This window comes from Podarcis tiliguerta (genome assembly GCF_965153285.1).
Source record: "Podarcis tiliguerta genome assembly, chromosome: 11".
Classification (NCBI taxonomy): domain Eukaryota; kingdom Metazoa; phylum Chordata; class Lepidosauria; order Squamata; family Lacertidae; genus Podarcis; species Podarcis tiliguerta.
In genome coordinates, this window is record NC_139544.1 from 1,239,433 (window position 1) to 1,253,997 (window position 14,565).

Below are 14,565 nucleotides of genomic sequence, written 5' to 3' on the forward strand. Positions count from 1 at the left end.
TACCTTTGAAGGTGACCCGGAAACTACAATTAATCCAGAATGTGACAGCTGGACTGGTGACTGGGAGAGGCAGCCGAGACCATATAACACTGGTTCTGAAACACCTACATTGGCTCCCAGTATGTTTCCAAGCACAATTCAAAGTGTTGGTGCTGACCTTGAAAGCCCTAAACGGCCTCGGTCCAGTATACCTGAAGGAGCGTCTCCACCCCCATCATTCAGCCCGGACACTGAGGTCCAGCTTTGAGGGCCTTCTGGCGTTTCCCTCGCTGAAAGAAGTGAGGTTACAGGGAACCAGGCAGAGGGCCTTCTCGGTGGTGGTGCCTGCTCTGTGGAACGCCCTCCCATCAGATGTCAAGGAAATAAACAAGTACTGTACCTGACTTCCAGAAGACATCTGAACGCAGACCTGTTTAGGGAAGTTTTTAATGTTTGCTGTTTTATCCTATTTTTAATATCCTGTTGGAGGCTGCCCAGAGTGACTGAGGAGGCCCGGCCAGATGGGTGGTGTACAAGTAAATAATAATAATAATAATAATTTTTTAAATTATTATTTATACCCCCTCTGCTTAAAAACAGAGATGCTGGAACCACAGGGATGCCCAATGTTTCGTTTACATAGAGACTGACAATGTGCCTTACTTTGCTAACTATGTTTTTCTGCAGCTCGGCAAACTTATAAAACTTACGAAACTAAAAAGATTAATGTGTTGATAGGAAAGGGGGAGGTTGTTCTTTCCCCCCTCCTGATGCTGCAGGTATAGCTCTTCAGAGTACTTTGATTTCCATGGCAAAAACCAAACAGTGACCTTTGAGTAGGGGAGCCCATGCTTTTCTCCACTGTCCTGATTTTGAGAATTCTTCTGTCAACATTGGTACGATGGGCAACATTAGCTGTTGCTTTCATCACTTCCCTTAACTTGGAAGCCTCAAAAACACTTGTTAGTAGTATGTATACAGCATGAGTCGTTGCAAAGCACAGTGTGTACCTTTGCAACAGAGCTTTGCAACAGTGTTCTTTCATCATGCAACTACAGAGCTCGTCTTTGGGGAAAAGCTACTGCTGAGACCAAAATCCTAACCAAATGGTATGCCTTACAGAAAAAACAAGCTCCAGATCATCACATGCACCACCAGAGGCCACTATAATACACAGTAAGGAACTGCTGTGTGGCTGTTTCACCATGCGGGTGATGAGAAGTGCTTGAGAAGGGGGAATACATCTTCCACTTTATATTTGAGTGGGATGTTTGTGTCCCTTCTCAAAATAGTTTGGAGCCACACTGTTACCCCACAGTCCAGAAGTCCCTTGGTAAGCTGTGTAGCATGCAGAATAGTAATATGGATGAAGGGTGCCTGCATGAAACAGCCAGGGAAAAAGAAGAAACAGGCATTGGAGATGGAGAGATAGTAAGTTCTGCCCGGACTCTGAGGTCCAGCGCTGAGGGCCTTCTGGCAGTTCCTTCACTGCGAGAAGCGAAGTTACTGGGAACCAGGCAAAGGGCCTTCTCGGTGGTGGTGCCCGCCCTGTGGAATGCCCTCCTATCAGATGTCAAGGAAATAAACAACTATCTGACTTTTAGAAGACATTTGAAATAAACAACTCTCTGACTTTTAGAAGACATTTGAAGGCAGCCCTGTTGAGGGAAGTTTTTAATGTTTGTTGTTGTTGTTTTATTATTGTTATTGGTGTTCTGTTGAGAGCTGCCCAGAGTGCCTGGGGAAATCCAGCAAAATGGGCGGGGAATAAATAATGTGTTGTTTTTGTTAGTATTGTTGTTGTTATGGTTGTTATTGTTATTACTGCTGCCACCGCAGAATTGCATATAAGTGGTCAGCTGGCTGTCTTCAATTTTTGATCCTAGTGCAGAGACTGAGTTAACTTTCTGTTTAGAATAAATAACATTCTCCCACACCCCCATTACAAACATTTTGTGGCTGGTGCCCACTGGTCAAAAAAGGCTGGCAGCCCATGTGCTAAAGAGCCCCAGCCAAAATGGTCAGGAAGGATGGGGACAAAGGCTTTTGTATTTGGGGAGCAGAGTTTATTGGGAGGAATGTACTTGGGACTTGGTGTTTTGCAGTCACACTATTTCCCTCCCAACAAACCTTTACTCTTGGAGTGCAAAACAAAAGAAGCTCAGACTTGTCACATCTGCTGCTTGAAGCTCAAGCAACTGTAGTTTCAGTCCAAGGTCTGTTTCATCATAACCTGTATTGAATTCAAAACTTGTAAATTGTATATAGACATTAACAAGTGTCCAAATAGGTAGTCAATTTCCTGTTGCAGATCAAGCCAACAAACATCTCTGCATTAATATGTACTTTTGCATCAAATAAAAGAAAGCTTTCCCACCCTCATTGCTGCTGTGGAAAGTGAGAGAAAAAAGTCTGCGCTTTATATTGAAGGCTTTCTTCTATCTGCGTTTCTGCAGTGCCAGCCAGGGAAGAACAAGCAGGAGGAGGAAGCGGGTGCAATGGCGGGGGGGGGGGGGCTTCCCACTTTTGGAAAGAGTTTGTTTTACAGTGGTACCTTGGTTTTTGAACAGCTTAGTTCTTGAACTACTTGGAACCCAAACACTTCAAACCCAGAAATGAGTGTTCCGGTTTTGGAACTTTTTTGGGAAGCCGAACGTGCTCCAGTTTGAGTGTACACTTCCATTTTGAGCGTGCGCTGTGGCCCCAGTAGTGGCTGCCGCACTCCCGTCCCTTTCCTCTTTCCTCAGTGCAAAGTGGAGTTGGGCCGCTCCTCGGAATGTGTGACTCCGAAGTAGGGAGACTTGGAAGTTGGTGACTTTTCCCCAGTGCGCAGAGAGACGGTGTTTGGGGAGGGGGAGCGTGTGGTGGGGGAGCTATGCTGGGCAGGTTGACCTTCCCACCCCCTCACCTTCCCTCCCCCATCCCAAGCCCGACCCCAAGCAAGATCCAGGCGAGCCAGCGCAGGCGCCGCATTCACAAGCTTGCACTGCACGCAGGATCCAAGCCACCCGGCTGAGCGGCTGGGGGCACAGCCTGTGGCTGCCGCTTTGTAATGTTGCCCAAAGAGGAGACAGAAGCCCGGCTGAATGGGGAGTGTGGGCAGATGCTGGAAAACATGCAGGGGGGAGAAAAAGAGATTGGGGGGGGGGCTGGCTTGGGCAGGGGAAGAGAACTTTTGCCTCCCTTTCCTTCCCTCCCACTTAAACTCCCCTCTCCTGCATCCAGTTAGCCACCGCCTTGTCCATGCGCGCTCCTCGCCCCTCCAGTTGGAGTGTTTACACACTCACACACTTAAACTCCCCCCTCCCGCCTGACCCTCAAATGGCAATGGGTAGATCACTGCTAGTTTTGATACTGGGTAGTAGATTGCAGCCTGGTTTCTTGCTTTCATTTTATGGATCAATGGTCTCATTACATAGTAAAATTCATGTTAAATTTTTGGGGGTTGTTTTTAAAAGTCTGGAACAGATTAATCCATTTTGTATTACTTTCTATGGGAAAGCACACCTTGGTTTTAGAACGCTTTGGTTTTAGAACAGACTTCAGAATGAATTAAGTTTGAAAACTAAGGTACCACTGTAATTTCAGCTAATACCGGATTCTGCAGCTCACCTCAGGGACTAGGTGATGCTAAGATTTTTAACTGGTTCTGTGGCAGTTGTACTGGCTTCTCAGCCCAATTCAAGATAAGACACGTTGGCCTCTAAATCCCTTGTTCCTCTTGGAGCCTTCCCATCACCCTGCCCTTCCCCCTTCTATATTTTAAAACCATGCGGAGAGACCCTACTTAGGGATTATTCAGTGAACCAAGTTAAATCTCATAAAAGGCCATTTTGAGGTCTATCCCAAAGCTCTGTAACTTATTTCTGAGTGAAATTCTACTTCGTCCTTAGAAGATTCTTGCTTTTTTACAGCATGAGGTGTTTTTGGAGGAGAGAGGCTGTAACCCTATGCAGTGTTGCATAAGAGCACTCCCGACTGACTGCTGTGGAACTTACTTCTGAGTAAGCATGCACCAGATCAGTCTGAAGATGACAACAGTGAGGTAGATAGACTGCTGACCTCAAGTTGTTGTGAATGGTGGTTGCTGTTGATTTTCTAGCTGCTACGAGTTCAGATGCTTGCTCCTTCTGCATTTATTGCAAGGATTATATTTATTGTTAGGTTCCACAACTGTCTGTATGGGTAAGCCTCCTGGTTTCTAAAGAGAGAAGGCACAGCAACAAATTCTTAAACAAACAAACATTGAGGTCTGCCAAGGAACACTGGGAAAGGAAAGGGAGCAGAACAGCTTTTCATTACTTTAAATAAGCAATTATGGTGAAACCTTATACAAAATATGCAAATGGTTATTTTATCGCAGACATTTAGGCAATGCAGCAGGTACAGTGGTGCCTCGCAAGACGAAAAGAATCCGTTCCGGGAGTATTTTCGTCTTGCGGTTTTTTCGTCTTGCGAAGCAAGCCCATTGACGTAGTAGCACTATTAGCGCTATTGGCTAAAAAAGGGCTAAAAACGGCTTTTTTAGGGGGGGGGATTAGCGGTTTTGCGGCTAAAATGCTTTTAGCAGCTTAGCGATTCAGAATATGGGGTTTTGGAGCAAAAAAAAATTCGATTTTTTTCGTCATTTTTCGTCTTGCGAAGCAAGCCCATAGGGAAATTTGTCTTGCGAAGCGCCTCTGCAGACGGAAAACCCTTTCGTCTTGCGGGTTTTCCGTCTTGCGAGGCATTCGTCTTGCGGGGCACCACTGTATAAGGCAATGAGGAATGTTCAAGTTTTGCCAGTAACTTACAGCTAACTAAAGTACAGCTTATTTTAGCACTGTGTTTTTGAGGATGCTGGCATTATAGGTAAAGGTAAAGGGACCCCTGACCATTAGGTCCAGTCGTGGCCGACTCTGGGGTTGCGGTGCTCATCTCGCTTTACTGGCCGAGGGAGCCGGTGTACAGCTTCCAGGTCATGTGGCCAGCATGACTAAGCCGCTTCTGGTGAACCAGAGCAACGCACAGAAACACCGTTTACCTTCCCGCCGGAGCGGTACCTATTTATCTACTTGCACTTTGACGTGCTTTTGAACTGCTAGGTTGGCAGGAGCAGGATCTGAGCAATGGGATCTCACCCCGTCGCGGGGATTCGAACCACCAACCTTCTGATCAGCAAGTCCTAGGCTCTGTGGTTTAACCCACAGCGCCACCTGCGTCCCTGTGCTGGCATTATAGTAGCAAATAAATTAACAGACGCTCCCACAGTGCCCACCTTTATTCATTAGTTGTATCTTGTGGTCTCTCTTCCTTCAGCAGCATGCCTGCAAAAGCAAACATTTCCTCTGGGCCTAACAACTCTGCCGAGGTGGGTGGTGGTTTGCATTCTGACTTCCCCTGACACAGGCAGACAAAAATAAATCCAAAAATATCCTGCTAGGTCACCTGCTAAGGTATCTTCCTTATTTCCAGTGATGTAAACATTCAGTGCATAAACCTGTTTCATCTAGGGGAAGTGTCCAGCTACAGCTCCATGTTCCCTGATGGTCCTCCTTGATGTCCGAGATCAGGCAAGATGGTTGGAAACACAACACAGCCAGGACAGATGGAGGCACTGAGCAGGGTGGGCTGTGATGATGAGCGCTTCTTCAGAAGCTATGGAAAGCATCTTGTTCTTTCTGATGGGTCAACAAGGTGCTTTTGAAGGGGCAACATTAGCAATGTTCGTCTGTGCCACTGGATACACCTTTGCCACAGTTGAGCAGCTGTGGATCTTGGACACTTACTTGCCAGCATAAGCACCTTCTAAGTTTAAGCCTTTGTCATTTTGGAGAAGCTGACCTTCAAATGCTTCTTCAGTTTTAGATATTTCAATCTTTCAATGCATTACAAATTAAACACATGCTCAACCCTTTCAAATATCTAATCTTAATATATATATAAAGTTCACCGTTATCTGCTAACCTTTAAGGTTGGTTTACACATTCTGTGTTCATAACTTGACTCCTCCTCCCTGATTACAGTACTTGCAGCTAAACATGCAAGTTACCTCCATGGCATCTAAGGTGGTGATGGGGGCAGGGGCTGGAAAAATACTCTGCCTGATCTGTGATGCTTGTTCACACTTGCTTGATCTGTGATTCACACTTGCAAATCACCAGTTAATGCTGTAATAATTAGATAATTAACATGATGTATGAACCATTCCCTAAATAATTCGGCTCCGATTTGGACCAAAAGTTGTATTTTAAACTTCAAGCAAACCAGACCTTTCAAACAAACAAACAAACATAGCCAAATGGTTGCAAACACACATGGGAAAATGGTTTAATAATGAATTAAATACGTGTTTTTCAGAATGAAATATTTGTCTCTAGCCAGAAGTGCCCCGAGAGTCTTCTGGCATATTGAAGACAAACATACTTACTGTAGAATTTACTTTCATAGACCTACTTTTAGAGACCAGCTTGTCAAATATGTGAAGTGTTATCTGCAGTTGACTGATGCGCATGACACATACATTCACAAGGGTACCCAAGAGCTTAAAGGTCATGAAATAGAAGAGGTGCAGTAGGTCTGCGGCTTTTCTTTAATCATTGTAAACCTATTGGTTGCCTGCATTTCATAAACGTCATACACTTGATGGGTACTTTATACCTTTTGATTATGTCAGAATGCTCAATTGAACTCAATGGGACTTATTTCTAAACATACTTGTGTAAGATTGAGCGGTAAATCTATTCGTCCAAGGTGTTAAACACGTTAGAATCATTGGGACGCAAGAGCCTGCTGGATGAGGCCAGTGGCTCCCCTGGTCCAGCCTCCTGTTCTCACTGTGGCCAATCAGATGCCTGCGGGAGAGCAGGGCCTGAGCGCAAGAGCAAATCTCTGTCCTTGTGAATCCCAGCAACTGGTACTGAGATGCAGGCTGGATGACAGTGAATGGAAAACAACCATCCTCTTTTAACGCCATTCAAGTCCATGGTTATCAGTACGTCTTGTGGGAGCAAATTGCATAGTTCAGCTACAGAATATGCTGCATGGAGGAGGATTCATTTTGCCTGTTGAGAGGGTTTGCCTGCTTTAAGCCATTTATTCCTGCACCAGGCTGGCTGCTTGCCTTTCATCATGACTACTACATGTAATAACTCAATTTGAGAAGTACAGCACAAAAGCTGCATCCCATGTTGTGTTACCTCAGGAGTGAAGCAACATGTTCTTCACAGCCTCTATGGATAGGAAGCCGGAAACTCTGCTATAAAATGGGGGTGGGAAACCTCTGCTCCTCCTGATCCTGTTGAACTCCCAACTCCCATCGGCTTCAACCAGCAGGTCCAATGGTTAGGGGAGCTGTAGTCCTCTGACATCTGAAGGGCCATGGGTTCCCCATCCCTCAAGTTCTTGTCACAGCAGTTTATATCTGATTCTCCTCTTCTTGTCTTAGTACTAAGCATGATTTGATTAAGAGAAAACAAGAACCCTAACTTGACCCAGGAGTGAAAAATTAAGTCAATGAAAAATTATTCCTAAGGGAAGTTTTCTAACAGTTAGTAAAAAATATATGCATCATTAAGCAGATAAACTGAACTTTGTTGATTGGAAGTCAGTTTAAGGAATTGTCTAGCCAACAACCTGATGCTCAAGTTTGCATAGAGTGTTTCCCTCCCCCCCCCCCTTCTCTTCAAAAGCTTGCATTCATTTGTATTTGGTTGTCTAATCTCTTTATGTCAAATTAGAAGTGAACCTTTAATTTCCATTTCATTTCAATATAACCACATACAAATTTTATAGGTATAGTTCTCACCCAGGTTGCCTGATGAATGGGCTTAAATTTTGCCGTTGGGTGTTTTTGCGAGACTGAAGTAGTTGTGAATGATGTACACACTATATGTTTAAGGCAAATTTTCACTCCAAAGAATCCTGGGAAGTGTAGTTTACCCCTCACAGCACTACAATTCCCAGCACCCTTAAAAAGGATGGGATGTGCTTTAAATGTTTGGTGCCTACTCAGCCTTGCTATATACAAACAACGACTGCTGATTTGCAAGATTGCTCACCATCCTGCCAAAATAAAAACCCATTAATCCAGACAGAGTAAAGGACTCATCTTTGTATATAATCACCCGTTTTGTTAGACCAAATGGCAAGAAACAGACAAAAGACCATTTCAACCTGCACAAAGCAATGGTGATTGCCTCTTTCAACCCATTCAGCTTCAAAGTGGTAATAGCATCTAGATGGGGTTGTCTTTTCTGAAAGGATGGTATCTGCAGCTTGAGTTGTAGGACAATCCAGCAGCTGAGACTGATGGACCAGCTGCAGCCTCTCCTGGGCAAAGGCAGCCTGGCCATGGCCAGCAAAATAGACATGGCCATAATTTCAAGGTGTTCCCTGCAGCCTTCATTTGAAGACTGTTAAGAACCAGAATCTTCTGCTGGTGCAAAATGTGGCTGCTTGGATACTGACTGCAACTAGTCAGGAAAATATCTCATAACCATCTCTCCTGAAACAACTTTCCTAATTTTTGCAGAGCCACTAATCCTACTTAACAAGGACAACCCTCTCTTTGAAGCACTGTCAGAGGACAGTCTGGTGCAGTCCAAAGGGGAACAGCCGTGGCCTTGAAGGTGCCCATCAACGAAATATAGGGGGGAACAGACGGAGCAGGTGCCAGGCTCACCAGACCACCTCCCCTGTGAGCAGGAGACATTGGGCAGAATTTTTCAACTTTCAAATTCCAAAAACAAGGGGTGGTAAAAAGTTGCAACATGACTTGGGAACTCAAAATATATTTTAGTTAAATTAATATAAATTAGTTTTGCTGGTTAATTAAAATGTGTGCAAAATTGCATATTTTATTTTATATAGCATTAATATTCTGTAGTGGTATTTAGCATTAGCTGACATTTTCTTAAGGCAAAATTAAATTCTTTGGTTTTCCTAAAGCGGTTTATGTGCTTCTTCATCAGACATAGACTTACCAAAATAAATGTTGTCCAATCACAAAAATAACAGATTTGAATTCCTCACACCCAAAAACGTATTTTTAAGACCCTTCACTGAAGAAATTTGCAAAATTTAAGTTTCACCCCCTAAAATGACACACCCTGGTAACACAATGTATTTCTATTTAAATTGTAGCAATAATATCTAAATTCGCATCTATACATATCAATCTGCATATGCAAATCTATGTCCATTTTTTGTGATGCTTACATGGCCAGCCAGGTGCGCTGCAGGTTTCCAAGCACAATTCAGAGCCTGAGGGGCAGCCAAGGTGGTTCCCTCCAGGTGTTTTGGACCACAATGTTCATCCTTCCTAACCACTAGTTATGCTGGCTGGGGGGAGGGGGCCATCTTGGCTGTACCTCTATGACTTTAAAGTCCTCTATGACTTGGAGCCTTCAGAGGAGAGTTGGATCAGCAGCTGGAGAAAAAGCGGGCCCAGTTTGTGGCATGGCCTCCCCACAAAGACTTCCACGGCACCCTTGCTACTGTTGGGCTTCAGGGGGCAGGTTAAATTTTTGCCTAGGCGGTTCAGTTGAGAGGCAGTGTGGTGTAGTGGTTGGTACTGGACTAACCACTAAGGGAGATCAGGGTTCAAATCCCCACTCAGGCATAAAGCTGACACTAAATTCTGTGCAGTCATTCATGGATGCAAATCATTCCAAGTAACATGTTTGTTTTTATTTATTTTATTTTTTATTATTGGACAATTTATATATACATATGTACAAAAAACACCTATGACTACTTTTTTCTTTTTTACAATTTCATGTGATTTACAAAAACAGGACAGGAAAATAACTTAGAAAGGATACGAATACTGTACAAAAATAAAATGGATTAAACTTGTAAAGGTTGGTATTTTACAGTGTTACAGATTGTTAATCTGTAGTAAAACAGCATTTGAAGAATATGTCCGGTTTGGTGCATACTGGGCTAAGTAGATCAGCAAACAGAAAAGAGACCTGTATATAAGTCATCAAAATTGTTCACAAAAGATGTTGTATAGCTATAGTTTTAAAGCCATGGCTTCTCTAGAATGGTCTTTCTGAAGTGAGGAGAGGAGCCATCTTCACGTCAGCACTCCTAAGAATTTCCAGAGTAACGTGGCAAATGATGTTCCCAGAAAACTTGATCTTTTGTTCTTCTCAACACCTGCAAAAGTCTCTTCCTAAACTCCCTTTTGTTAAGAACCAATAATAACTGATTTTACTGCATTGTCAAGTTTGACCATGAAATTTACTGCTTGCTTTTACACCGAGAGAGACAAACTTTTCCTATTTTTCATTTAATTTTGTTAGTGGTTAATAAACTTTGGGTAGCTTCTGAGGTTACTTTTGGAAGACTCCTAAGAAGCAAGACTTGCACCCCAATGCGAAGCATATTGAATTGGAATCAAGTCCCGTGGATTTCAGTGAAACTCGCTTTCAAGTGTGTTGAGCAGCACAGCTGAAGAAGCAGGCCTCTGCTTCCGACTCTGAGGCTTGCCATGTGTGGGCCTTTTCTGGGGCATGAGCAGGTTCAGTTACCTTTCTCATGCATATTTGCGTCTGCATACGCTTGTCAGCAATCACAGGGCCAGAAACTCTTATTACTGCTGCTCTGCAGCAAGTGGGAGAAGGAGTAATTTGCAAGGAAGAAACAGGACAGCAGGTCCCTAATCCTGCCCACTGATTTCCTCTCTACGCCACCACACCCTAGTTTCCCCCACGTGGCTTGGGGAGGAAAGAAAGCGGTATGGGGGTTAAAGAGAAATCCTTGCAAATTATCTTTTTCTCTTGAATCACGGCAAAGAAGCAGAATCCTCAACTCTAAAACATGTGGATCCACCCTTTTAAGACCTTCTTACGCACACCCATATCTGCTCAAAGTAACACAGGAAGCATTCCCACGTCCATCTGTGGTCCAAGGACTGGTACAAATTATGGCCCTGCTTGATGTGGGGGTGGCAACTGCTCCCCCTCAGTGCAGCCACAATGGCTCTTTGTGGTAACTGGGTTGCCTGTTAGCAAAAACTGAAATGTTGCTTGTTGCTGCTCAACACACTTAAGTGCAGATGCTGTGGTGACAAACCCCTTCACCTGCAAGTCAGACAACCAACCCACCACAAACTGGTGGCCACACTGACAGCTGCCACCGATAAGCAGCGTGGTCATGCATACGTCACTGCAGTGACAATGAAGGGCTTCACAATTTTTAAAAATATAGATGGAAGATCTATTAAGAGAACAAACCTAAATTTAAGATTATACATTCCATGGTAGGCTTAGCACCCAAGAATGTTTTTTTTAAGAAAGAACATAATTCACATGTTGGTTTTGTTTTAAAACATATTATGCCTAAAAGCTGTGCGAAATTACATTTTAGGGCACAGCAGATGCATCATTAGAACCTGCTTGGCTGATGTGGTTAAGGCAATGCCATTTCTGTAACCTACACATAGGAGCAATGTGGTGAGCGCACTGGGAGGAATTCAGCAGAGAGCTAAGCTCCATCTGCACAAGCCTATCTGCCTCTTGCACCTGCCTGCCAGCTTCTCGGGGGGGGGGGGCTCCCCTGAACCAATGCAGGGCCCACAGGGGGAGCAGAGGGGAGCAGGGAAGTCCTGGGGTGGACTTCTGCTGGCAGGACTACTTAGTTGAATGCAGGCCAATGCTCAGCCACCATAGACTCGCCAACTCAAGGGTCCAGACTATAATCTTCCTGGTGGGCTATGTGGTGTGAGATCAAGGAAATGCACCCACACCCGTCAGAAAAAGAGGCAAGTGCCCTAATCACTCTGCAGCCACACGGCAGTTTCTCATGTGCCTAAGCGACCTGATCATTTGTCAAGGAGGGGATGTTCATGTGCCTGTGGCTTTACAGTCAAGGTGAAATAACAGCATTCAGCATCCAGGCTCTATTTCGCTAATACTGCATTTGTCCTACCTCAGAGCAACAGTCGACAGTTCTAGTGACTGTTGAAGGAGTAGGACTAACTGAGAGCAGAGGCTCTTGAGAACTGGTCTTGGATAGAAGGGGAGGTTGGCTGGAATAATCCCATGTTGTGAGTGGCTGGCCTAGCGCACGATCCTCACCCCCATCAAACAAGGCAGCATTAACAGTACTGGAAAAGCAGAATACTTTTTACACTAGAGCGATAGAAATAGCCAGGCTACCTGTTTTTATAAGGAAGAACAAACATCCCTATGATTTATTTTGGACACCAGAAATTAATTTTGGTTTATCGTAAAATAAAACGTTTCAAAAAGCTGAAACGGAGGTAGAAAGTGTGCTTGGTTTCCTGACATGTCTTCACTGAAGAAAACTCATCCCTTTTTGCTTTTGAAATCCCATCGATTGTTCAAGTGCCCCTAACACCTTTACTTAGAAGCCATTCTCTTCGCATAGACAAGAGGTTTGTTTTTTTTTTTATAATGAACCACACAGGTTAAAAATGCTAGATGCATACTGAGTTCTAAGTGCTGGAAGCCACGGACGATTGTAGAATACTCTACTCTCTGAGATGTTTGTTTATTTTTATTTTTTTCTAGGAAGCTAGCTTTTTATCAGGTGAAACAAGAAGATTCTGCCATTGCAGGTGTACTTTACAAGAGTTGTATGTACAGATTCTTTACAAAGATGGGGCAAATTGATCCCAGTATAATTCCACTGGCTGCAGGGTGATTATGTCAGGGATGAATCTGGCCCTAGGTAGGACAGTTGCACCTCTCTCTCCTTGCGAAGGAGGAGTAAAGAACATAGAACCAGTAGAATGTTTCTGGGTAGCGGGGAAAGTCTGTAAACATAATTCTCCACCATTACAAGAGATGGGGGAGGGAAAGTTCATGCTTTAACATTGACGAAGATGGCGGCTTGGCTAGACGCAAGGGGTTCTCCCAAGGACGCTTTCACTCCTGTTCTCAAAGAGCAAGCCTTAGCATTAACGGACAAAGTATTGCCATTATCATTCAATGTATCAAGCCTAACACACAGGGTAAGATCACAAGGTACATAGTGGCAGAGTTCATGTCCTAAGAAATATTTTGACATACCCCCTGTGTGGTAGGTTCAATTACCTCGTTGTTGTTGTTGGTTTGTTTGTTTTCTTCTCATATTCTGTACAACAGCTGCAATTTATGAAAAGTAGAAGTCTCTTGGAAAGTGGTTTTAAAAAACCCAACGAGTCTTCATTGTCTTGTTTCTGTTAGCATAGAGAATGTTGTGTAAGGAGAGGGAGAAAGTTTTGTTCCCTCCAGAAATGCACACAGTTCCCACTGGCTGACAGGAATCTGGCAACTGGATGAAGAGAATGCACCTTTCAGAGAGAGGGAGACATAAGGAAAAAACCTTTACAAAAGTGGTAGCTTATAAGGATGGTAGCTGCTGCTTATGCATCCATTCCAATGAAACGCAGCAGAATAAAGCACTGTTAGTGGTATTTATAGAGTACAGTACGGTACATCGTTTTCAGATGAAAGTCAGCTAGAAGTGGGGGCACTGCTGTTGGTCTCATACCTCTCCCACATTCTCTACAATGACTTTTTCCACAAATATACCCAAATGGCAAATGAAGAGCAGAGCCACAGAAACACATGATACAAGCTTATATCTTGTTTTCCTTTTTGCTTAGTCATTGGTTTGTATGCATGATTTCACTCAAAAAAAGAGCAACATATAATCAAAAGTGTAGCTCATTTTTTTAAAAAAAAACAACAACCTGGATATACAGAACAGTTCTTCTTCAGTATAAATTTCACCTCCTTGTTTGTACATCAATCAGCTAATAAGAGCAACAGATGTAATGGTTTTTTTCTTAACAGTCTTGAACAGGATGGACCATTGAGAGAGACACACACACAGAGAAGTGAACCTTCTTCTAAAACATGTGCTATGGAGTTGGGTTTCTGTTCTGTTTCCTTTACTTGAGAAATACTTAAGTGAGCTGGAAAGTGGTTGTACTAATCTTTTTTTGTCGTTTTTGTTTTCATTTAAATACAAGCAGCATTACATTAGTCAACAAAACATGCCCATGACACAGCAATCACAAAGAGCTTGGAATCACTACTGTGGTGTCACAGGTCAAACCACCAGTCAGACATATATACACCAGTGTCAATTATTTAAACTACAAAAAGAAAAGTTGCATTATTTCTGCTGATCCCCCCCCTCCCCAACGCCCACCCAGCAGTGACTGATTTAAGACTGTTGTTGGTAGCATAGCAGGGTGGAGAGGATGAAAATGTTAATCTTCCGGCTACATGTGCTTTAAAAATGCAAGTAGGGGAATATTTCTGTACACTGGCGGACGTATTTGTGCTGATCAGTTATGCCTTTCTCGACAATGGTTGTCTCCCCACCCCCCACCCCCATTGTAGTCTGTTATTCAAAAGGAGGCAGAGCTGGCCTTTTTAGATCGCTTGATCATGCTGGGGTGGAACTCGGTGTGGCGACGCGCATGCTTTGTCAGGTGGTCGCTCCTCATGAACCGCTTCTCACAGAGCGGGCATCGGAACTGCTTCTCCCCAGTGTGGGTTCGGTAGTGTCGCGTCAACTCATCAGAGCGGGAGAACTTTTTAAGGCAATCGGGCCATGTGCAAGGGAACGGTCGCTCACCTG

At 43.9% G+C, this 14,565-nt stretch overlaps 2 protein-coding genes across 3 annotated transcripts in view; one reads left to right on the top strand and one right to left on the bottom strand.

Annotated features, from left to right (window-relative positions):
* The window catches only part of SMC5 (structural maintenance of chromosomes 5), a 66,429-nt gene that overhangs the window by 49,326 nt on the left and 2,538 nt on the right, over positions 1–14,565 (top strand). The window lies entirely within an intron of this gene.
* The window catches only part of KLF9 (KLF transcription factor 9), a 29,629-nt gene continuing 24,704 nt past the window's right edge, over positions 9,641–14,565 (bottom strand). Inside the window, exon 2 of one of the 2 annotated variants that reach the window (XM_083403531.1) lies at positions 9,641–14,562. In XM_083403531.1, coding sequence (XP_083259657.1) covers positions 14,333–14,562 — 230 coding nt within the window. In that variant the 3' untranslated portion in view covers positions 9,641–14,332. The remainder of the gene's footprint in view (positions 14,563–14,565) is intronic. The other variant, XR_014502962.1, reaches the window with a different exon arrangement.